This window comes from Nothoprocta perdicaria, unplaced genomic scaffold (assembly GCF_003342845.1).
Source record: "Nothoprocta perdicaria isolate Ctin4 unplaced genomic scaffold, notPer1 scaffold_22, whole genome shotgun sequence".
Taxonomy (NCBI): Eukaryota; Metazoa; Chordata; class Aves; order Tinamiformes; family Tinamidae; genus Nothoprocta; species Nothoprocta perdicaria.
This window is the reverse complement of record NW_020455415.1, coordinates 4,598,446-4,622,551: the sequence shown is the minus strand read 5'-3', so window position 1 is coordinate 4,622,551 and position 24,106 is coordinate 4,598,446. Positions and strand designations below refer to the sequence as shown.

Genomic DNA, 24,106 nt, shown 5'->3' with positions numbered 1-24,106 from the left:
TGCCTTGCTCCGTCCCATGGTTGCTCCATCTCCATGTTGAGCCGGGCCCAGGTTCCTCCTGCTGCTGGGTGCAGGATATGGGTAGGTCACAGTGAAGCATCTCTCCTGCAAGCAGAGCAGAGGGTCTGCAGGGACCTCATGGCTGCGTGAAGCCTACTGAGCCRTGGGTGCCAGGTTGGTGGAGGCTGCAGGTCATGGCTTCTCCTGTGTTAAACCCCAGGAGGGTTTCCACCATGGGGAAGACCCTTCCTTCTCTTCTGTGTGCAGACACACAAACAAGCAGTATTAAAATAAAGTTTATTGTTGTTCTGAGTAAAAAAACAGACAAACCAAAACCCATTAAAAATAAAACCAGTCCCCAAACCCAGCACTATCAGAAGCAGGTTGCAAGGACACATCTTTTAGTACAAAGAGGGAAGCGGTAGTGAGACACAGCGGGTGATTCTGCCATTTCTGTCTCTATAGAGCCTGGTACACCCATATTACAGTATTTAATTAATTAATTAATTAATTCCATTGGCAAAAGACTAGAAGGGATGGCTGAACTCAATAGGTGCTGGCAGGAGGCCTGGGGAGCTGGAGGTATCTGATGGGAATGCAGGGTGGCTATGATTCATCTTGCATCAAAGATGCTGGATGGGAAGGTATTAAAAAAGAGCCAAGGAGGATGGGCTGGCATTAAACATGCCCAAGTATCTTCTGCAAAAATAATGCTTTGCAAGCCAGATTTTGCCTGCTTTCTCAGGCTGACTGGTCCTGGGGTGTGGAAACTACATGAATGTCCTACCCTACACCTCTGCAGATCAGACAGGTACACTTTTGGTGAGGACTAGTGATGTGATGGTAGAGATGCATGTGGCTGCATCTCTTATGGTGAGAGGTGAGGCAGAGACAGTAGCCTGGTGGGGCTTTACACCAGTTGCATGTGGACTCAGGTGTTCAGTACTTCTAGCGTGCTCAGAAAGAATGCTCTGCACCAGGCTGGTCTGCAATGAGATCCCAGTACACTGAGGAGATCCCCATGCTCTGAGCTCTCTGCTGAGCCCCCATGCACCTCCTTCCCAACCTGAGACCTGTCCTGGCACACTCACGACAAGCATCATCCCTAGCATCTACTTGCCCCCTACATCACAACAAGAATTAGATGCACATTGTAATTATTTCTTTAGAAGTGAGGGTAGTTAATCACTGCAATAAACTACAGAGAGCAGAATCTCTAGGGGTCTTCAGCTCTAATGTGGATGCCTTAGTGGAAGGGGCACTAGCTACAGCTCTCACAGAGGAACGTCTGGGTGAGTTCAACCAGCTACATCTCCCATGAATCTGTGATGTGCCAGCATCCCTGGAGACCTGGGTGCTTTGTCCTTTGATTGCTGTGCAGTTTAAGTGGCAGCCATGGAGCACAGGGCCAGGCAGAGCAGGGCACTAGATGCCCATGCAGTTCCAGCAGTGGATGATACAGCAGTAGTTGCCAAGACTCTTTGGGGAATCTCATCTCTTCCACCACAGGTGCTGGTACAAAAGGCTGGTGCTCRGATTTTCCTGTGACGTGGAGTTCCAGGCCATATGGCAGTCCCAGAAGGAAATCTGGTTTTGGTGAACGGGGAAGCAGTTGAAACTGCAGCCAGGTGGTGAGCAGGCCATACACACGCTGAGGGCACATTTGGACTGTGGCCAGCCAGCAGAGGAGTAGAGAACAGCAGTGGCTGTGAAGCAAGGCACTCTTTCCGAAAAGACGGTGGCTAACGACAGTTTCTCTCTCAGCTGGGCTTTGGTTGTGTCAGGAATACGGAGACACAGGGGGTCTGGATGGGGCCAGCAGGCTCCCAGCAGCTGCACTAGGTCATCTTCTTGGCAACGCTGGCGTAGGTGCGCTCTATCTCCTCATCTGCTGGACACGTGTGGCTGAACTCATCGCAGGCATAGGCRTTGTGCAGGTAGCGCCAGACACCCGTCATGTCTGCTGGGATCTCGAAGTCACGGTACTTCTTGGCTGCGATCTGAAGTGGAAGGGCAGGAACAGAGGGGAGAGAGGGAAGCTGAGACGCCAGAAGGATTTGCTTCCCATCGGGAGGGATGTTCATGCTCACATCACCACCCCCAGGCCCTTTACCATGTCCCATCACCACCTCCCAGGGTGGATGCCCTCTGTTTCGGTCAAGTGGAGCCAGTGCTATTACCTTGATAATGTTCAGTTTGGGCAGGAGGTTGCAGTCAGCTAGTGTCAGGTGGTCTCCATCCAGGAATTTTCTCTTGGAGACTGTGACATCCTCCATGCTGTCCTGGTCGACCTCCTCAGGGAGAGGGGTGTTCAGGTAGAGATCCAGGCGGTGAAACTCCCGCAGCAGGGCCTTCTCGAAATCTGGGTGGACAGGGAAACGCCCAGAGTCAGCCTGCAACACCCAACTCTGGTGGCTCCCTGCAGCTCCCAGCACAGCGCCAGGCCCTTCTGACCAAGGTGCTGRGCCTCTCCCTTCATACCTGGGTACCTGGACCCCTGAGGACACAAATTCTGGGAGCAGGGCTGTAGGGTGACATGCATCTCTGTTGGTCATGTCCCTGTGTTATGATTAGATCTGATAGGCCTTTTTGCTGCTAACTGGAGCCAAAAGCGAGGGCCAGCGTGGCAGCATTGCCTCTTGCTGCTGACCTCCAGGATGTGCTCTCAGCAGCAGGGCAGGCTGCCAGGAGTCCTGTCCCGCTGCTAGCGCCTGCGCACAGCTCCACACGGGCCAGGGCCATCAGCCCCACGGAGCACAGAGGGATCAACAAGACTGACTCTGTCCTTCCTGCCTGCTCTTCCGCTAGCTGCGGCGGCTTCACGGGGGATGGCAACAAGCCCGAGGCAGCAGGAACCCCCGCCTTGGAGCTGGGTTTACCCGTCAACAAGCAACAGCTTGCAACAAATGTGCTGTCCCCTCACTGAGGCAGTGTGACAGCCCCTGTGCTGGTGTGTGCTAAGACCCTTCCTCAGCAGCACAGCTCCCCCCAACCACAACCACCCACTGTTCACAGGCAGAGGGCCCCTGAACCCCGCGGGCCGACGTCTCTTACTGATATTTGCTTCCTTGCGCGGGTTCTTGATGTATGCTGAGAACTTGGCAAAGATGTCACTGCCAACATCGAAGGACTCCTTGTACTTGGGGCTCAGATGTGGATACCTTTCAAGARATGCTTTTGTCAGTACGGGCAAGAACAGAGACGGAGATCTGGCTGCACAATCCTTAACCCAGGCGACCATGGGTTGCATGGTGAGTGAAGAGATGGCACCTCTGTTCTGGTTTCCAGTCACCTCCCACCACCCTGCCTCAGTTTTTCTATTTGCCAAGAACTGCTCAATGCTGCTAAGTGCTCTCCATGCAAAGAAAGGGGGAAGGAGTAAGTAATAATTACGTGGGTGGGCCAAGGGTCTGCTCCAGGAACTCCTCAATCTTGATGAAGTCTGTTTTCAGCTCCTTGTTGTACAGCARGAAGGGTGGGTTGGTGCCTGGTGCTAAATCTTTTAGCTCTTCAGGTTTCCTGGAACAAAGCAAATAAGTGGTCTCAGAGCCTGCAGGCTTTCTGCACCAGCCAGTTTCCCTAGAGCAAGGAATAAGACCTGGATGGGCACATGGGAGGGCACAGAACCAGGAGCATCCCCATCTATATTCTCTGATGGTTTGGCCAGGGCCAGGGCTCTCCAGCCTGTCTGCCTGCCTTGGACTTGCAYGCAGACAGATATCCATGCAGATGGATGCTGTCCTTGTGCACACGTGCACATGAATGCAGCTCGATGCTGGCCCATCCATCTGTGCATCCCACTGTGCAGGCAGGGACACGTGGGGCAGGAATTGTCACTGCTGTCCGTCTTACAGTGAGGCTCCCGTGCAGGCTGTGCTGCAGGAGCAGGACCAGGGCAGCCCATGCTGCCAGGGGTGTTTCAGGGAGGAGAGTGGAGCCGTGGGCTGTCACATTATACAGGTTCTGGTGGCAAAGAGCTGTGATGTGGTGTGATCTCACCTGGTCATGTCCACTGTGGTCACGTTGAATTTGACTCCTTTGAGCCACAGCACCATGAAGAGGCGCTGACAGAAGGGGCAATTTCCAATGTTTTCTCCATCCATGCCAGCCTGCAAGGAAAGCAGAAAAATCAGGGATTTAACCAACTGTCTGTCTACTTAGAGATCTTTCGGGAACCTGTGCCAGGTTCATGAATGCTGTACACTGGGGCAAAGGGACCAAGTCCTCTTGAATGTGCTCCGCCTTTACAAAGCCCTAGCCCACAAAGCCAGGCTCTTGTAGAGCTGCCAGAGCTGAACACAGGAGGAAGGCACYCCGAGGGCATGGCCTGAGCCCTAGCCTAAGCCGTAGGTCCCTGCAGAGAGCCCATTAAYGTAGCTCTGCCCTGCAAACTGACCCTGTCTTGATGCTGCAGGGCCCTCCTTTCTGAGCCATGGTCCTGCTGCTGTTGGAAAGTGCTGGAGACTGTCCTCAGGATGACCAGGGTCGGATTCTCCTTCCCAGGATGTAAGATAAAGCAGGGAGGAGGAGGAGGCAGGGGGAAGGAGGTGGAGGGTGATTGATAATAGATGAGGAGGAAGGGAGGAAGGGAGGGTCCACTTGGCTTGAAGGCCAGACTCAGGAGGGCGGACACAAAGGGAAATGTGCTCATGTTTGCCAGGAAAAGAGTGGTTTGTTTTTGTGTGCTTTTAGCGTCCAGCTTTTTCTTTTGTATTTAAAGAGAAATTCCCGAGGCTGAGGATGGCCAAGAGCCACACAAACAGTTTCCCTCACCTCTGGGAGGAGAAAGGACCACTTGCTCGTGCTTTCCATTGCTCTCCTGCCTTAGCATCAGGCTGAGGAGTGAGGAGTGCCTGCAAATTGCCCATTGAACTGCACCAAAGTACCATGCTGGCCCAATGCAACGAGTGGTCCTGTGCTGGGGGAAGCTGTGCAAGAAGCGTGGGACAAGGGTAGGATGGACAGGGCTGGCTGTCACAGCCCAGGGATGCTGCTTCTGCAACCCAGCCTGCCTCTGCTGACCCATCTGGCGCCTCTCTGCAACTGCCATGCATCTCCAACCTCTGAACATCCCAAGGAGTTTTTTCCCTCTTGTCTTTTAAAAACASGCAGGTGGGTGATTATAGACCAGAAAGGAAAATCAGGAGAGCCCCTGTGGGAAAAAATTAAGCCAGGCTCACGCTCAGGTGCTCCGAGCCAAATCTTTATTGAGAGAAAATGGGGGCAGTTCCACTGGYGCTTGAACGATGACTAGAGTGAAGGGCTGCAGTTGGCCCGGCAGGTCCAGGGAGCCCTGACAGCCACTAAGGCCCAGGAGGGCCCTGTGCACCCGCGCACACAAGGGAGCTCTGAGGAAAGAGCTTGCAGAAACCCGCAGCCACGTGCCTTCCTTCCCCAGCAAAGCCCGAGCAACGCGGAGGGGAAGTCTCTGCTCGTTGCTTCCTTTCTAGAAAGTGCCTCTTCTCCTGCTGCAACCAGGCAGACGCTTCAGGATGCAGATCCCACCAAGGGCTGCTGAATGCCTGTCCATGGAGCCGTCACTGGCAGTGGGTGGGGGATTTTGGTCTGCGCTGGTCTCTCCATAGAGACTACCAGAGGGTTGGATATGGGCAGAGGGGTGGCACAGAGAGGGGCAGGGTTGGGGACAGCACAAATTTTCCAGGGCCGTCCACGCTTTTAGCCAAAACTCTGCACTGTTGCAAGGASTTGAACGTGAAACACCCAAAGTTCCTCAGAAGCCCTGTGTTTCCTTCCTTGCATAAAATATGGTGGGAGGAGGGAGGCGATGAGCATGCCGGGGCAGCGAGCAGTATCCCAGGCCCTTCCCAGCGTCTAAAGATGACAAGTCGGGAACAATGAGAAATCCTTCACAGACTCCTGGGAAACGCCACCCCCGGATGTGAAGGCAATGTGGGGAGCTGCCTCACACCTGCCCCATCGCTGCCAAGCTAATGCAGCCCGTGCTGAAAGCTCCGCCAGCCCCGACACGGCATCGTGCACTGGTGCACGCTTGAAGCCAGGGCGCTCGCGTGAGTCGCCCATCCCAGGACAGCCGTGATTTACAGCCGTCACCATAAATCCCGGCACCAGCAGCGGTGTCTCAGAGGCCAGGCTGCTGCCAAGGAGGCATGTGGGGTGCCCAACACCTCATGGCACTGTGGGTTGCTCTTTGCTTAGCCCCCTTGGATCAGACCCGACTTCAATAAATCGGCGTCTCGAAGGGCAGGAGAAAGAGACGCGGCGTCAGTTTGTCTGCTAACTTGTCAGAGGGGGTTTTCAGAGCTAAATTAAGATTTAGGGGAAGTTCCTGACTAAGCTGTTGCTTTGTTTTCTGTTTCTCTTCCCCATGACAGCCCCTCAAGCCTCCTGCTGCCGTTGCAGCAGCCTGCGCGCCGTCTTCCTCTCGGTACTAGACATCCAAGGTGGCGGGGCAGGAAACGGCCTGCGAGATGAGAGCTGACGCCCGCCTTGCATCGGCAAGAAAATGCACCCGCCAGCCTCCACGCTGCACAGCTCGGGCCTGGCAGCCCTCCTGAGGCCACCACAGCTCCAACCACAGAGACAGGAGAGACCGCCTTCTGCTAAGGCACCAGTGATCCTCTCTGACATGTTATTTCAAACCACATCCCTGCACGAGGAAGGCCCTCGGTGCGGCGCTCACGTGGGCCTGCGCTCAGCACGACCYGCTGCGCTGGCGGGACACGAGCTCCCGTGGACGGATGCCGTGGTCCTTCAGGACACGTGGTCCTTCAGGACACGCTGCTCGGCTGCCCAGAGGCCGCGTRAGGAAGTGTCCTCAGCGCCATGGTGGCACCGAGCGGCCTCGTTCTTCCCCTGCTCGCTTGCGACACGAGAGCCGCGCGCCCAGGGCCGCGTCCTGCGCCGCGGCCGGTTGCGTGGGTGTGTGCCGGGGATCCGGGCCTGGCTCGGCTCCCCCTGCTCCCCGTGCGTGTTTGCAGCGGCGGCAGGGAAATGTTCCAGAGGAAGTGTTTGAAAAGTTGCTTAACGGAGTTAAAAGGCATTTCCAGCGAATTACCCCCTCAGGCTGACCCGTCCCTCCCTCCGTGTCCGCCCCCACGCGGGCGCTCCCCAGCCCCACCGGGGCCTTTCACAACTCCGGCAAGAGAGGGAACCGAGGCGGCTGCTCCTGCGTTTCAGCACTGCTCTTCCCAGCCCTGGGCTGCTCTCCGGAGTCCCTCATATGTCCACTCCACCATTCCTGACAGCCGCTACCCGCCGCGCTGCCCCAGGGCCAGGRCGCTGCCACGGCCGCCCCGCCAGCACCGTGGCCAGGGCTGGGTGGCACCTGGCTCTGAGACGGGCGCCACGTCCATCCCTGCCCTGCCGACATGCCCAGGGCACCCCCACGGACACGTCGTGATCATCCCACCCACCCAGGCTCCGCGCTCAGGCAGGGGGAGCTGGCCAGAGGAGCCCCATTTCCACACTGAGTTACCCTCAGTCAACAACAGAGCCCCGGGGGCACTCACCTTCACAAAGAGCTCGATCTCGGGCTCCTTGGCGGGGCTGCGCGGCTGGCTCTCCATGCTGAGGGCACCGCTGGCGGCTCTCTGCCGGGCTGAGTCAACCGCTGTGTGCCAGGCGGCCCGGCGGAGCGCGCGGGAGGCGTTCCCAGGCCGGCTCCCGCAGCCCCCTCGCGCTCGCTCGCTCCCCGCCGAGGGCTGCGGCTTTGCCCTTTCCTTCCTCTCGGGGAGGAGCGAGGGGGTGTTCGCAGCGACCTGCCAGAGGCGTGAGGGGAGCGGCGGAGGCCTCCCAGATGTTACTCAGCACAGTTTATCTGCGTTTACAGGTCTATCGGGCTGCCGTCTATCAAGCCCGTCCAGGCGCTGCCCTCCAGGCTCCTAGCCGTGGGCTCGCAGCCCAGAAAGTCCCGTCGCTGATGCGGCAACCCCACGCTCGGCAGCAGGCTGGGCTTTTCTCGCACAGGAAATGGGCAGGAAGCCTCCCGCACACTGGTTCTCTCTCTGGCCCGGCCCAGAGGGGAAGGTCTTCACCTCCTCCATGCTCCCCTCCTTGTGCCTGGCTGCCCCACGCTGCACCCCTCAGAGTGGGGGATCTGCCCCCTGCCAGAGGGACCCCTTGGTGCCAGCACCTACCACATCCTTCTGGAGCTGCCTCCAGCAGTGCCCTGCACGGGGAGCCCAGCCGGGCTGGTGTCTCCGAGCGGGTCCCACCACTCACCCCCAGCCCCTCTCTCCTCCGGATACATTGACCTAAATCCGCCTCCATCCCCCCCACAAGATCCCAYGTTGCAGACACAAGTGCAGCTTGGGAGGGAGAGGACATCTCCTGCCCGCGTCCACCGCTCAGCGCAAGTTGCAGAGGAGCGAGGCAGGGAAAGACAGGGGCCGAGCGAAGCAGCTTGGCTGTCTGCCACCCCTCCCTGCAGCTTGCTGAGGGCTGCCAGGGTAAGGATTTTTGGCAAAAGAACGGAGGAGAGAAAGCCCGGAGCATGCTAGGGCCCACGGGGAATGCCGGTGTGCTGCTGGCAGCAGCTCAGCTGGGGCCATGCATCACAGGGTGGTGGGAAAGGGTGATCCCATCAGGGCCCCATTCCAGGAACTTGGGCCGATTCACAGGAAAGATGACTAGCCCACTTTCGTTCCCAGGATGGCGGGGAAGAGGGAGCTGCTCCACCCCGTCTGAGATGGGCTTCCCAGAACCCACAAGGCTAAGGCAAGCAGAGCCATAGTCTTTTCTCTCCAGATCCTAACTTGAGGAGAGGAGATGAGGAAGAGGGAGAGGAAGGAGATGATGAAGGCTGCTCCATCCAGAACGGAGGTGCTGACACAAACTAGCTGCCCTGGAAAAGAGTGATATTTTTTATCCTGTGTCAGCTGTGTATGGAGAGGGTATCCCCTCTACAGATGCATAGCTGGTACCAAGCACAAACCACATAAGATGGGGAGGGTGGGTGCACCCTTGTTGCCTGGTGGGTGGGCACCCAATTAATGAAGAAGGCCAGTCCCCAGGAAAGGTCCCAAAGAGGATGATGCTTGCTGAGCTGGCCTGTTCTCAGGACAGCCCACAGGTGGAGGTGACGAGGCTTGAGGCCCTGTGCCAGTGTCCTGAGCCCTGCAGCTGCTTTTCCTACAGCTCCTCATCCCTGTTCTTTGCCTGTAGCAGAGCTCTCGTGGTTGGAGCTGGGGCAAGTGCCCATGTTGGAGGCAATGCTGTTGCTTAGGTGGAAATGTTAGTTAGGGACATCCTCAGCTGGCCTCAGAGCTGGGAGAGAGGAGCCAGCGATTTCAGGGCTTTGTGCTGCACAGCTGCCGCGAGCAGGGTCTGTGTTTTTCTGCCTTCCAGGGAGCMCTAACTCGGGACCTATCTCGGCTCCTTCTTCCTGAACAGCTCCTGTTCTGGACCCGTGCAGGAAAYGTTCCCTGGGCTTCGCAGCATCCCAGTCCCGGTGCTGCTCCGGTTGAGCGATGCCCAATGCTGAGCTCTGTGTCAGGGCTCGCTCCGCTGGCTGGCACCATGGCACTGTCCTTCTCCACTGACCTCAGCCTTGGAGCAAAAGGGTCTCTCCGCTGGGATGAGAACATCTGCAACTCCCAGCTGAAGGAGCACATCCACAAGGACTCCTTCTGCGGGAGGAGGTCGGGCAGCTCTGCTCTTCCATGTTCAGTTGTGAACCGCCAGAATAGCTGAGATGGAGACTACAATGTGCATATATCCTGATTCCTGGCTACGTGTCACCGGGAGAAAGGGAAGTGATACACCAGGAGTCTTGCCAGCACCTGCACCTCCTCTTTGGAGGGTGAAGGATGAGGAGGGGAAGGGGTTGCTGCTTTCCCCAGGGGCAGCAACCGTTCTCAGGCTGCCCTGAGGCTCAGCACCCACTTCTGTGTGCTGCAGAGCACCTTCTTGAATAAATTCCCCCTCTCCCCAAGTGGTCATCCCCACTCCAACAGCATCCCCATGGTCTGCCCCGGCCCCGGTCCCTGGCTGGCGTGCAAAGCTAGCGAGCCCCCGCGCACACACCCGCGCCCTCCCAGCTCCCGGGAGCCTTGGCGAGGCAAAGAAACGAGTCTTTGTCAGCACCCGGTGCCAGCCCCRGCCCCAGAGCCAGCTGACGCCAGGGACCGGCAAGACCTCTCCAGCGCGGACCGCGGGCGGCACAGGCATGGGGCCGCGGCTCGTGGGGCTGGCGGCAGCTCTGGCCCTCCTGTGCCTCCCCGACGGGGCCACGGCAGCCCCCGAGTTTTCTGGTGAGTGGGGCTGGTGTCCGGGGGGAGCYGGGGACACGGCTGCCGGCAGCCGGGTGATGTGTCCGGAGAGGGTGGGGATGGCAGTGCTGCTTCCTCGAATTGTGCGYGCCGGGCGGGCGCTCCTGGCACCGCCAGGGCAGCACGACGGGAGAGATGGGAYGCGATGGGGAGCAGGGGGTGCAAGGCAGCCCAGGCCACGCTCACCTCTCAGAAATACACATATATTAGCTATTTATTATCCCCAGGTCAGAGCTGGGATCCGGGAAGCTCTCCTGTACGTGTGTTAACCCTTCCCAAAGGCGAGCCCAAAGGCAGGAGAGCCCAGCAGCCGCTGGCCACAAAACGGTTTGAGAGGAACCGCTCGTCTGGGTGGAGACCAAAAGCGGATGCGCGGAGGGTATTTTGGGCCGTGGTCAAAGCCGGCCACATTCACCTTCCCCCGCGCGCCGCCTCGCGCAGCAGCGCGGCAAGATGCTTCGCAGGGAGGGCTGCGGGGGGAGAGGATGTGATTTCATCTGGGCTGAGTTAACTTCACAACCAGGGACGGGGACTGAGTCACCGGAGCCGCTYCGCTATTGTTCCCCTGGCACGGAGGTCGGCGCCAGCACGGCAGCCCGGCCGCGGCGCGTGCAGCAGGGCTTAGGGGGACGTGGGACCTATGCACCCTCCCGCAGGGTCCCTCTGATCGAGAATAAAAACTGCCGGTCCCGCGAAGTGTGGCCTGGGGTGCCTTCTGCAAAGCAGCAAGGGGAGGATCTTGTCCAAACTTGCAAATAAAAATCAAGTTAAAACCTTGCGGTCAGTAGAGAGCTCCGGTCCCTTGCACTAGGGAAGAGCAGYGTAGGGTTTGCACTTGAGCATGCACACCAGGGACGTGTGTCCTGAGTCCTTGAGTCTTCATGAGAGATTTAGAGGGTGGCTTTAGGTGTTTCTCTGTGACAGTGATTCAGGAGCAATTTCTCTGGGAGCACTTTGCTGGAGCCCTGGAGTCACTGCAAGGCTCAGTGCTTTCTACCTGCTATAGGTATGTCCAGGAGCCGATCCCTGGGTGGCAGCTTGATCTTCTCAAAGCTTTCCAGAGGAGAAGCAAGGCTCTGGAAAGCCAGCCTTGCTTCTCCTGCTGCAGAGATGGGACTTAGGACATAACAGAGAGACAAAAATGTCTGAGAAAGGTCACGTCTCCCCCTTTCCATTCCTCCATCTCTGTTGGCACCATGGCCMAAGTGAAGCCTTCAGTGACAGGTGGCTCTTACCTGGCGAATGCAAAGAGTAGAGAAATGCCAGCAGCTGGTTGTGTCCGCAGGAAAAATTAACCCGTGGGCAGGAGCAGCTCCCAGCTGCCCACCCCGACTGTCCATCCCAGTGCTCTGGAGCGCAGCCCGATTCCCGGTGCGGGAGGGCTCGTCTCAGCGCTGGTGCCGCAGGAAGGTGAAAAGGGGCCTTTGTGTGGCCGAGCCTGGCACCGGGGTGTCCGGGCGGRTACGGGGGAAGCGCGGCGCTGCGCCCCGGCACCGCGCGGGGCTGCGCCCGCYGCAGCTTGGCCTGTCCCCGTGCTGCAAGCGCTCGAGAGCTGCAGCCTCGGGGACAGCTGAGGCTGAGGTCACCCTGCCCTCGGCGCCCTGGTTTGCCTCCCAAGCCCTCTCTCCTGCATCTCTCACTATTCAGGGACTGGGGAAAGTGGAAGGCATGGTATGGACAAACCGTGCCAGTGCCTGTGTGCTTAATGATGAAGTCCACCACCTTGATGGTTGGGATTTCTTTCTCAAGCACCTATTGCTGCTGCAGAGCTTGTGGGTTAATGCTCAGACACCATGGCAGTGACCTAGCTGGGGTCCTGCCTCTCCTCACCTCAGCATCTCAAAGTGCAGCATCTCCTTAGATCTTATAGCCCTGTGCTTTGTCTTATGTTAGCCTTTCATGATTCCTTGGCCTCTTCCAGCAAACAGCATACTCAGAGCATCCTTGGCAGCTTTCAGAACAAATTTGGTTATTTTACATGTCTGAGGACTTGGTCCAGGAATGAGTTAAAGGCATGAGCTAAGACACTTCTTCAGTTTAGACCAGAAGGCTCCATGTGGTCAGTCATCTGCAAGTTCCTGCAGCTTCCTGAGCTGCGTTGTTGGGCTGTGCATGACCTCACCCCACCCTGGTGACATGGATAGGACTGGCTTACACCACCACAATGGATTTCCAGTCAAAGAAAGCTGGGTTTACATGGGCTCAGCTGTTGTTTAGTAACTTGTTGAGTCACATCAACCCAGCCACTTGCTGTCTCCATGGCAAATCCTCCTTCTGGGTATTCCTCACTGGCTTTGAACTCCGTTAGCTGTCCCAGCAGCTGCTGCTGCTCTCAGGAYGGCAGGAGGACTGACCCCTACCCTTCTCATCCTGCTGCTTCCCAGGCTTCCTGTCCTTGTGGCAGGGACAGCGGGACAGTTCCTGAGGCAGCTGCTGGGGCTTTCCTCCGCTCCAGCTCACAGCTCAGCATTGTGCAGCAGAGAGCTTTTGGCACTGCAGAATAAATTGGACAGCGGTGGTTTCTGGCCCATTCCTGCTCTCTCCTTTATGACAAGATTATGACTTTCTTAAAACCTTTTATGAGCCCACATGTGATTCTCTCACATGTGCCTTTCTGGCCTGCCTCCCTGTCTCCAGCTTCTGTTGGTTACTCAGCTCAGCTGGTCTATATTGCTTTCCRGATGAGTGGCAGTAACACTGCATATAGACCTTGCTGCCCAGGRCATCCCCCTTTGCCATCAGCGGATGGGAACTTAGGCACTGCCATCTCCAGGGCCTTGGTACCTCCTTCCTGGCTCTGTCCACCATTCCCTATGTTCTCCCCTGTCAGGCTACCTGCGCAAGGTGCTCAAGAACCACACTCTCCACACCTGTGATGGGGAGCAGCTGATCATCATGTGCCCTCACAAGACCACTGTGAGCATCCTTGGAGCCTTCTACGGGCGCCGTGTGCCCAGCCCGCACCTCTGCCCCAACCCCGGCAATGCCTCCGAGGAGAGCATCGAATGCATGTCCACCACGGCCCGCCAGGTAAGGAGAACCTTCCAGGATGGGCAGCCTCACGGGATGGTGCTACATCTCTCCATGGATTAGGGGCTCCCCATTAGGGTCACATGGCTGGAAATGTCACTGCCTCTGCTCTCTCCTACAAGTACTGGTCCCGTCTGTGCCAGGATTAACCCCTGAAATTTCCAGTAATGCCCCTTTTTTCCCCAGAAAAATTCTGGGATACAAGTCCTTCTGTGGTGGGAGAGACACTGCTGCATCCTGAGCTGCATTTTTGAGAAATGATACGGAACAAAGTCGGCCTTGGCGTTGGTGCAATGCTCATGTGCTAGGGCAGGGTCCTGTGTCCCGCTCAGCTTTGGGAGCTGGGAACCAGGAAGCACCAGGAAGAGCAAAGCTCATCTTGGGTTGCACTAGCCCCTTGGGAGACCTGAGAGGTGGGAAGAGAAGCCAGGTGTGCCTGGTCACTGAAATCACTTGGTTCTGGCTTATTTTAAGGGAAGCAGGAGTGGGTTTAGTCATAGTCCTGCTCTGAAGTAGGAGGAAAAATTAAGCCCAGCTGCAACATAGAGCACTGCACCCTTAAGTCTGCCTGCYTTTCCCTGCTGGTCACCGGGCTCTGGATGAACTCATGGCAGCTGGGAGCCAGGGAGAGGTGCTGGGCCTGGGCAGGCAGGTCCCTGCGATCCAGGGTAAGGGGCTTGGGGCTGAGTTGCACGCACTGTTTTTCTATTCCTGCTCCAACCTTTTGCTAGTGCTGAGGTTACCAGAGTGAAACAAGATGTATACAGTGATGAGAGAAGAGCATGAAGCTGGAAAACAGGAACAAGGGAAAGGCCAATTCCTCACTCCGTTGGCCTGTGCGGTCTTTCTGCTTGGTCCTGCTCCAGCCACAGATCTCCTCACAGCTTCTCACACATCCCCAGGAGCTCAGCAAGAGCCAGGGCTTCTCTGTCAGCATGGCACAAAAGCCAGCCAGGAGGCTCCCCAGCAAACCACACTGCAAACATCTCGGYTCAGGGTGCTCCAAGCCTGTGGGTGAAGTGGCTTGATGTGGTGTGATGGGCTGGAGGATGCGGTCAGGATCTGGAAGCTGAAGGAATAGCTGTAAACAGCTGTGAATGGTCGGGATCTATGTGGACTGTATTTTATGGGAATCCTCTCTATCTGTGATGTCTCCCAGGGGACATACAGCAAGGTCCCATGTGAATGCTCCTCACCCAGAGCACTGCAGAATCCAGTTGTTGTAGCCACTGTGTTGGTGGCAATTGCTGGTGCAGGACGGACACTCAGAGTGTTTCTCCTGCACTCCTGCTCAGCACAAAGCTAGACAGTGTCTCGCTCCACCAGCAGCTGAAGGGAAGGGGCTGGACTTTGTGCTGCAAGGGAGCACAGAGGAATTGCTGCTTCTCTGGCTGAGAAGTGAGACTTAGCAGGTGGGACAGGGCACTTTTGCTATAGACACCTGCACTTACCCTCTTGCTCTACCCTCTTCCATCCCACTGTGGTTCAAGCTCAATGGCCCAGCCTTTCAGGGAGATGGAGAAGATGAGGACCGAGGTCCCGCGGATCTCATCAGGGTGGCAGCTCCAGTCTGGGTTTGCTGCTGTCCATCACATCTCAGCTGCAGCTGGCCCCCATACACCCTCCTGTCCCTCCTTCCAGTGCAAAGCGCAGCTGTTCCCTGCCAGAGAGGAAGGGCTCTGTCTTTGGACAGACATCCCGGATCTGAGGGATCACCATGTCGCTGTAAAACAAAAGTGGGAGCCCTGATCTGCAGCAGTTGTGCGTGGTTGCTCTCAGCCGACTGAAGAGAGGTTCTTTATGGCAGCACGAAGTGTCCTGCTTCTAACAGCAGCTTGGCAGGCATGAGGGAAAGGCAGCAGGAAAGTCACACACTGGGTAAAGCACAGGGTGCAAACCAGCCTCCCTTCACACCAAACACACACATGTGGGGAAGGATGCCCAGAAGCAGATCTGTCAGAGAAGGAGGAAGGTCTGGAGAGCAGGRATCAAAGGTGCTCTTGAGACTTAGCTTAGGGAAGACTTAGGGGACAGATTAATTGTATTTCCTCCTCAAATTTCACTTCTGCTGTCTGGCTGTCATTAAAGACCAAGAAGAGCTTTATCCACCCACCTCAACTCAAAGCTAAGCTGCAAGTGTGGCAGAGAGGAAGGAGATAGGACTGGAAAAGGAGAGAGAAGTAAGCCATGGGGCCTGGGGACTGTCTCAGGTGTGGGGACCATTGGGGCACAAGTCAGCGATTTCTCGGAGAGGCTTGGATAGGAAGAGCCCACAGACGGTTAATCTCAGCCTGCAGCAGCATTTCCAGCATGGCAGTGCCGAAATCACGGGCTCGCCTTGCATGCCCTGCTGTTTCAGCAGCGWTGCCTTCGGCCCCAGCCCAGGGCAGCTGTGGTTCAGCTGGGCTGCCTGCACACGGGCACCTCGTTGCACCATCCGGGCCAGGGTGCAGGGTGAAACCTCTTCCCCATCTTGTGGCCTGCTGCAAGCATTGCACGGGGCCGTGCAGGCGTGCAAGGAGCCGCCTTAGCACAAGGATGCTGCAGGGAGCACAAGAACAGCAGGGAGCTGTAGGGGTCCGTAGGACCATGCACGGCCGTGTGGGCGCTGCGCAGAGCGGTGCCCTAGCACAGGCACAAGTGCTGTGCTAGTGCAGGGCCCAGGTCTGGGCTGGACTACGTGTTGCATGGGCACAGGGAACCCAGGCTGCTCCATGAACCTGGAGCACCCACAGAGCGAGGAAGCAGGGCTAGGAGCAGTCCTATGCACCCATGTGGGGCGAGAGGCCATTCCTGGCCTGGTGATGCCACCGCGGGGCAGGAGGAGAGAACAGCTTCAGGACTCTATGTGTATCTTCATGTCTGTCTCGTTTGCTTCACCAGAAACTGCTGGATGAGTGCCAGGACCAACGATGGTGCCAGTTCTCAGTTCACAGCCAAGTCTTTGGGCCAGATCCCTGTCCYGGGACACACAAGTACCTTGTTGCTTCTTACAAGTGCCGACCAGGTGAGGTGGATGAGGTTACAGCAGTGGTGTGAGCTCTTTCCCAGACCAATGAGGCAGATGATTCTGTCCTCAGCTCTTCTGTCAAGCAGAAATGGGGGGAAAGTGAAGCTACTTCTAAACCCAGCCGTCCTAGTTCAGTGACAGCCTAAGTTTTGGGCTAGGGGCTGAACTAAGCAAGGGCGGGAGGCTCAGGATGATTTGAGCTTCATTGGGACCCTCTGGTTGCTTGCCAGCTAACCATCGCATCAAGACTGTGTGTGAGAACGACAAGCTGAGGCTGCAGTGCCGGCCCAAGTCCGTCCTGGCCATCTACTCTGCAAGTTACGGACGGTTCCTGCGGGGCAAACCAGAGTGTGATGCCCCGAACACCGAGAGACCTCATATAGGTATGTTGGGATGGGCTGAGCTAGAAACTTGGCCAGAACCCATGCACAGAGTCACACTTTGTGTGTGTGTGTGTGTGTGTGTGTATGTATATATATGTGTCACACTATGCAGGGAAATAGGGATGCTATGTCATCTCCTAAGACCAAGCCCCAAGAGCAGACCTGATAATTTGTCACGTGCGCATGTGTGGCCCGCTCAGAGCTCAAGTGTGTGAGAGGCCCTGGATGCCTGAGCTCACACGCAGCACTTAGGGCAGAAGGTCTCTGAGAGGGCCCCACATCTCCCTGGAACCTGGGCAGCAGGATGTGCTGGTGGGGGCCAAACACGTTGCACTCCCCGGCTCTTGCCGGGCGCACAGGATTGTCCCATCCATGGGGACCACCAAGCCATGCTGTGTGTCGCCCAGTGGTGACACAGYTGCCTCCCGCTACGCTGTGTGTCCCCAGAGTGTTTGGCTCCCGATGCCTTGCGGAGGGTTTCCAAGAAGTGCCACCGGAAGGAGAACTGCACGGTGACCGCTGACAGAGCCACCTTCGGGGACCCCTGCTTCCCCGGCATGAAGAAGCAGCTGCGRGTCTCCTACACGTGCGGTGAGATCCTAGCGAGGGGCTCCGGAGCTGCCAGCGGGGCTGGGGACGCCGGGGACCTGCTCAGGACCTGCTCAGGTCCTGCTCCATGGGTAGTGCTGTCCCCTCGCTGTACAGGGCCAGGCTCCCTGGGGACACACGGGCAGGGGACATTTGGGGTGCCCTTTGGGGAGGCCCTGCGTGTCCTCGGGCAGCGCCGGCTACTTGATCTCACCAAGGCCAGCCTCAATACGGTGCCCGCTCTCATTGCAGTGCCCAGGCAGCTGCTGGAGGAGGTGGGCCCTGACACCTCGGACCCCTTTCTGCTCTCAGACTACACGCACGGTAAGGACCAGGAGCTTCTGCATGGCTCCACACTGCAGCCTTGCCCAGAGGAACACCCTCGTGTCCTGCCCATGGGAGCTGGGTGCTGCTCCAATTAGGAGCTGCTCAGCACGGGTGAGCCCCGGAGCGGCTCCTTCAGTCCCTGCATCTTTCACCCTGCTCCGTGGGTGCTCTCAGTCCAGCACTGCTCCCATGCCCTTGCCAGAGGGACTTGCTCACGCCACGGTTGTCCCCGGAACTTGGCACCTTCTCCCTCACAGGAGTCTGCAAGCCCTCCCTGACTCTTGTCCAAGGGAAAGCCACCCTGCCCTAAATCCGGGGACGAGGGAGCATCTGCACGCACCACAGGCGCTTTGGGCTAGTGTGAATTGAGCTGGCGCTGGCCCTGGAGCTGCCTTCCCACGGCGTGGCAAAACCTGCCCACAACCTGTGCCAGAAACCGCTCATAGTTCCTTAGCTGAGCAAAAGGAGCCCTGGAGGAGAGGCAGAGATGGGGTCTGCATGGGGAGGAGAGGGGAGAAGGTCCTGCAGAGGAGCATTTCCTTAGGGAGAGGAGAGCTTTCCTTAGGGAGAAGGATGCCCTGGGAAGGAGGCAGGGAGCCAGGCGAAGGGGAAGGGTCATGGGGAGCGCCTTGTGTCTCAGTCCCTAAGACCGTGTCCCCTTGTTCGCTGCAGGTGGCTGGTACAAAGGGCCCAGGTTCTCCAGGCTCCGGGAAGACCTGATGATTTTTACTAGCTCTCTGGAGGCCTTTGCCCACATTTGGGGTATGTGCCCTGGCTCTCACACAGYGCCCTGAGGAGTGGGATGGACCTGGAGGGGCAAGAAGCTCTGAGAGATTGAGAGGGTGGCTCAGGTCCCTGCTCGATCCAGGCTCAGCACCGTGGGCTTGCAAGTCAGATCCCAAATCCAGGRATCAGATCCACTTCCAGAAGGACTGTGCCTGCGGGGCCCAGTCAGCTGGCACATGGGGAAGCAGAGCACTGAATGCCCCCGTGGCTTTGATTTGGCCACATCAAGGAGGCAGTGAGAGATGGAGCAACATGATAGAGGCTCAAAGGTTGAATGACCTGTGAGACTGCACAGTGCCTAGTGCTGCCCTAGTGCTGCCCAGGCCTTGGTGCTGCTGCAGCCCTGCTCCTCGTGCTGCCCTGGACCTCCTCTCCCATTGGAGGTTTCCTGAAGGGGCTCTTGGCCTTGCTCCCATGATCACGGGTTCTTCTTAGCCCCAGCCCTGCAGCTTGGGTGTCCTCTCCCTTCCTCTTCCTCCTGCACATGTGATAGAGGGAGTTCCTGGGGTACTGCAGGCTCCAGAGGTGGGTTACACCCTCATGTCTCTGCCCTTCTCCCCCCAGGCATCCCCGAGACAGCTGGCCTCTATTTTCTTTGTGGTGTCTCAGGAGGCCTCATGCTCCTGCTCTGCATCATCAGCCCCAAGATGGCCTTTCTGCAGGACATGCGTGAGGCTTTCAAAGACCCAACACTGGYAAGAAGCTCAGAGCTGAGCAAGGCCAAGCTGCAGGACGAACAGGATGAAGACCTTCCTGATGACAGCTCTTCAGACTCCTCCTTCCGCCGCCTCACCCGCACCTACCGGGCTACAGACAACATCTTCAGCCCTGAGCTGACGGCAGCAATGGAGGGGGCAGCAGAGCATGGGGACCACCATGGGGAGGAGATCTGGATGCCCAAGGAGTCCAGCCCTTATGCCATCCACAAGATCAAATCGGCCACCAAATGAGAGCTGGAAGAGAGCTGCAAAGCAATGAGTCGCAGGAGGGAGCAACGCAGAGCTGGACATCTGGATGCCCTGCAAGGAAATGCTCCTCAGCCCTTCACTGAGGGATGCTGGAGTTGGGCTCCTCGGAGCTGGCACCGCTGGGATGGACTCGTGGGAGGTCCCAGACCACAGCAGCCACACGGCAGCCCTGGGGCAGTCCCACCACTGAGAGGGCTCTCCTGAGAAGACTCTTCCAGGAGAGGCATGGAGACCTCGGCCCAGACCCCTCCGTGGGAAGATGTGCTCCTGGGGTAATAAGGAGCCGCGGGTTGGCTTGCAGGGCTGCCAGCTCCTTGCTGCGAGCACATCTCTAACCCCCGTTTAATCAACAGGTTCTTGCCATGTTCTCTGCTTGCTCAGGCCTGCTGGCTCACAGCACTTAACCCTTCTCCATCCAGCCGCACCTGGGAAACCTGGTGTGTGTCAGGATCTGTCTCCTCCTGCTTCTTCCCACGTGCTGGTTCTCACCCCCGGCACTGTGGCTTGGATTGGTAGCTGGAGTTGACAACTTAGGGTCCTGGAATTGCAAAGATACGGAGAGGACAAGCACTGACCTTGGAAAGATGGTCTTGGTGGGGGTTGCCAGGGGCCACAAGTGCCACCCAGCACAGCCACGCGCCAGTAAGGAGGCCAGCAGTGCCTGGCACGAGCATCGGTGCTGCTCCTTCTCTTGGTCCCAATTACCTGGAGAGTGCTGCACCCTTGGGAGCTGTGGCAGCATGGAGGTGAGGAGGGAAATGTCCTCTTAGCRTTGCGGCTTTCGGGAGGCATTTGCTCAAATCCTGTGAACACTTGGAAATCCTCTCACTTTGCGTCCTTCTGTGATTTCCTCCTCGCTGCTTTTATTCCAGGCTGGCTGGAGAGCTCCGGTTTCCAGGTAACGGGCTAACTTGCTGGGGCCTTTTCCAGCAAATAAATGCAAAGCTCTGAGTCACAAAATGAAGCCATTGATTTTGAGCTCCCACCAGTCCCACTTGCTGGGCCCCAGGCGAAAGCCCATGAGGGCAGCCCACACTGCAACAAAACTGCCTGCCTTGCCCTGAGAACACCACCGTGACCCTCTGCCACGTGCAGAGGGCCAAGGCTGAGCTGTGCAAGTTGGTAGGAGCTGCTCTGAGGGCTCAGCAAGGCCAGGCGACCCTGCTCTCCACCAGGCTCTGCCTTCAGCACAGCAACATGGGGCAGGACTAACCCCAAGGAGCTTCATCCTGGTGTTAGAAGATTGGGCCCCAAATCTGCCGCCAAAAAGGGGTTACAGATGGTGGGTTGCAGCCTTGTCTTGCCATGGTTCCTGTGTCCTATGGGAGCTTGCCACCAGTCGTTATTTTTAGCCACCAAATCCTTCCCTGACTTCTGTTAGTAGTGGTGAGAATGGAGGAAAATGAACCGGCAATCCTTACCTTTTCTGCACAGATCAGCTCCTTTCCTAACACTTTTGTTTCTGGCTCTGGGCCATAGGGAGCAACAAGTTTGGCCAGTTTCTGCATAGAAGCAGAGGTGGGGAAAGGCAGTTCCTAAAGATGATTAAGGGAATGGAACATCTCTCGTACGAAGAGAGGCTGAGTGAGCTGGGCCTGTTTTCTCTGGAGAAGAGACGGCTCAGAGGGGATATGATTAACATGTATAAGTTCAGGAAGGGAGAATGCAGGGAGGAAGGGGACAGGCTGTTCTCACTGGTGGCCAGCGATAGGACGAGGGGTAATGGCCTCAAGCTGGAGCACAAGAAGTTCYGTCTCCAGGTGAGGAGGAACTTCTGTACTGTGAGGGTGACAGAGCAGTGGAACAGGCTACCCAAGGGGGTTGTGGAGTCTCCTTCTCTGGAGGTCTTCAAAACCCACCTGGATCCCACCCTGTGCCACATGCTCTAGGTGTGCCTGCTTGAGCAGGAAGGTTGGACTAGATGATCTGTAGAGGTCCCTTCCAACCTTAAATATTCTGTGATTCTGTAAAGATCCATGAATGACAACTCCCTGCTTTTCTTTCTGCAAGCCCAAGGTGCTCTGTTCTATAAGCAGTCCTGGAATGCATGTCCCCACACACCTTGTGGAAGGGTTTCTAAGTAGCTTTGGACATGGCCTGAGGTGCCAGAGAGCTGGTTGGGTCTGAGGGCTTCCTCCCGCTTTGAAAGGCAGCACAGGGCTGGTAGTGGCAGGGTAAGGGATTGCAGGAATCGGCAAACCACAGAAGGGATGAGGTTGGAAGGGATCTTTGAGATCATCTAATCCAACCTCCTGCTCAACAGGGTCACCTAAAGCAGGTTGCCCAGGACCATGTCCAGATGGATTTTGAGTATCTCCAAGAATGGAGAGTCTTCACGGAGAGAAGACCTCCCAGCTTGCTGTGTCCTCCCCTGCGCCCAGGTCCTTCTCTGCAAAGCTGCTCTTGAGCTGGATGCCCCAGTGCTGGTGCCTGGGGCTGTTCCTCCTGGGAGGGCAGGACTCAGCACTTCCACTTGCAGAACCTCACAGGTTCCTGCCTGCAGGTTTCTCCAGTCTGTCGAGGTCCCCCTGAGGAGCAGCACAACCCTCTGCTGTAGCAGCCGCTCCTCCCAGCTTTGCACGTTTGGCCCCATCACCCGAGCATGCAGCTCAGTTGGTTACGCAGCGTGAGAGCGAAGGGTGCTCTTCTGCACACCCCATCTCTGGCAGCAGGAGTTTCTCACCTGCGAGCTCCAGAGGAAGCTGCAGCAGGGGAAAGAGCAGGATTTTAGCCCGCAGCATTTTCAGCCTTTTCAGTGCAGCGCAGCAGAGCGTTTTGCAGGGTGTCGCTCCGGCGATGGAAACGCATTGGGCCGAGCCGCCAGAGGAGGGAGCCAACGAGGAAGAAATGAGAAGGCAGCAAGAGCGGAGGTTGAAGCGGCGCTGAGCGCTCCAGCCGGCAGGGCAGGAGTCGGGAAGGAGCCGGGAGCGGCGGCTGGCAGCCCGGGGAACACGTCCCCGTGTCCCTGCCTGGTCCTGCTGCCGCTCTGCGGGCTGGGGTCACAGCAACCCCGGCAGGGCCTGGGCATCCAAGGTACTCGGGGTGGGTTGGAGCCGCCTTTGAAGCCTGGGAGCATCCTTTGACCGTGCTACAACCCGGGAAAGCAAAGCTGTTCTGGATGCAAAAGCCTTCTCTGCCGGATAGACCTTGCAAGAGCCACCTCAAAACATGCACCCCAAATTACCCTTCCCTTTAGGACTGAGCCCACCCCTGTGACTTGCAGTCAGCAGGGTCAGAGCCCTTGGAAACTGGGTGCTGCAGCGCCTGCGGATCTCCCAGCATTGCCCCGATGCTTCCATAGCCAAGTGTCCCTTCCCACGGAAGGCTGATGGAGATTTCAGCTTGAACTGCCATGGCAGTGGTGAATGCCATGGCTTGGAATGCTGCACGCTGGAAAGCAGGGATCCTGGCAGCTGCCGTGCAGAAGTTCCCGTGCCGATAAACACGGAAGCGGGGGCTGAGGGATGGAGAGTGATGTGCAGAGGGTCTTGGAGACATGTRCCCCTTAGGGGACCTGAGGGACCAACAGGAAGGCTGAGGTCAAGCCAGGTTTTGCAATGGAAATCAAGGCGTTAGAGGCAGGAAGAGCCAGGAAGCTGGTGCACCCAAGAGCCGCTTTCCTGGCACCCTGGTGATTCAGGCGTTCAGCGAGAGCCAAGGGCAGCAGGGACCAGCTCCTCGGTGCAAGGCTGCTTTCAGGGACCAGCTCCTCGGTGCAAAGCTGCTTTCACAGCCACGCCAATGGGAAAAGCCTTGCAGCTACTGTCAGATCCTCTTAGCAAGGAAGCCAAGGGAATGCCTGCTGGGAGGAGGAGGAAGGATGGGGAATTCAGCGCACTGGGAGAACTGGTTGGGCGCAGGAAGCCGCTGGCGCTGCACCTGGAGMGCAGGGCATGGCTGCAGGGTGCCGGGCTTGCATCCCGCATTGGAAACGAGCCCGGGGTTCGGTGCAGCCCCCCCGGCAGCCCCTCCGCGCTGCCTCCCCGCTGGCTCCCAAAGCGGAGGGCTGAGGAGCAGCAATGCAAAACCGGCTCCGCACAGCCCTGCCGGTTCAGGAGCTCTGCCCCCCGTTTGCTGCAGGGCACCGGAGGGCTGTGTTGGGCTGGAACATGTGTAACAAGTTGGCCGGGCTCAGCTGCACTGCCAGCGCAGAGGGGCGGGGGGGCGACACGAGTCTGGGGCAGGGCTGGGGGGGCCGGGCCCCTCATGTGGGGCAGCTGCAACCGGGGTGRGGGGTAACAAAGCAGGAGAAGGGGGTACAGACAGATGTGCAACAGGGGGGGTATCCAGATGTGCAGACACAGACAGATGTGCACAGACAGATGTGCAACGGGGTGGGAGGCAGATGTGCAATGGGGAGGCAGATGTGCAAGGGGGAAGGCCCGGGCAGACGTGGACCCGGTCGAGCTCGGCCAGATGTGCGGCGTGGGGGGGAGGGGGGAGTGCCGTCCTCCAGATGTGCGCGGCCTCCACGCGCTCCCCGCCGCGCGCGGCCCCTTTAAGGCGCCTTTAAACCCGAGCGCGGCGCGGCCAATGGGAGCGGGGCAGGCCCGCGGGTGCCCCGCCTCTCCCGCCTTATCCCCGCCCTCCCTGGCGCCGCCCTCCGCCCATTGGTCAGCGGGGCCGAATTTTAAACCCTGCTCCGCCCGGCCCTTGGCAACCGCATCGCGGCGCGCGCGCTCATTGGCTGCCGCTCGGCCAGTGCGGGCGGCCGCCGCCGCGCTGCTATTTTCAAAAGCGCCGGGGCGGCGGCGGCAGCGGCGG

General features: G+C 57.9%; 3 protein-coding genes across 3 annotated transcripts in view; 2 read left to right on the top strand and 1 right to left on the bottom strand.

Moving 5' to 3' along the window:
• Nucleotides 1-399: 399 nt before the first annotated feature.
• On the bottom strand, nt 400-7,649 carry CLIC2 (chloride intracellular channel 2). The gene is made up of 6 exons (XM_026039141.1): nt 7,491-7,649; nt 4,000-4,109; nt 3,394-3,519; nt 3,055-3,161; nt 2,181-2,362; nt 400-2,000 (listed from the first exon to the last, which is right to left on the bottom strand). Exons 1-6 carry the CDS (start codon nt 7,545-7,547, stop codon nt 1,839-1,841), a joined length of 744 nt encoding a protein of 247 aa, XP_025894926.1. The 5' UTR covers nt 7,548-7,649; the 3' UTR covers nt 400-1,838.
• A 2,498-nt stretch (nt 7,650-10,147) lies between these two features.
• Nucleotides 10,148-20,232, top strand: LOC112947035 (protein eva-1 homolog C-like). Its single transcript, XM_026039039.1, has 8 exons — nt 10,148-10,232; nt 13,081-13,280; nt 16,164-16,287; nt 16,521-16,673; nt 17,121-17,264; nt 17,514-17,585; nt 18,261-18,350; nt 18,939-20,232. Exons 1-8 carry the CDS (start codon nt 10,148-10,150, stop codon nt 19,322-19,324), a joined length of 1,254 nt encoding a protein of 417 aa, XP_025894824.1. The 3' UTR covers nt 19,325-20,232.
• CCNB3 (cyclin B3) overlaps nt 20,083-24,106 on the top strand; it is an 8,024-nt gene continuing 4,000 nt past the window's right edge. The window contains exon 1 of the mRNA XM_026039038.1: nt 20,083-20,088. Coding sequence (XP_025894823.1) covers nt 20,083-20,088 — 6 coding nt within the window. The remainder of the gene's footprint in view (nt 20,089-24,106) is intronic.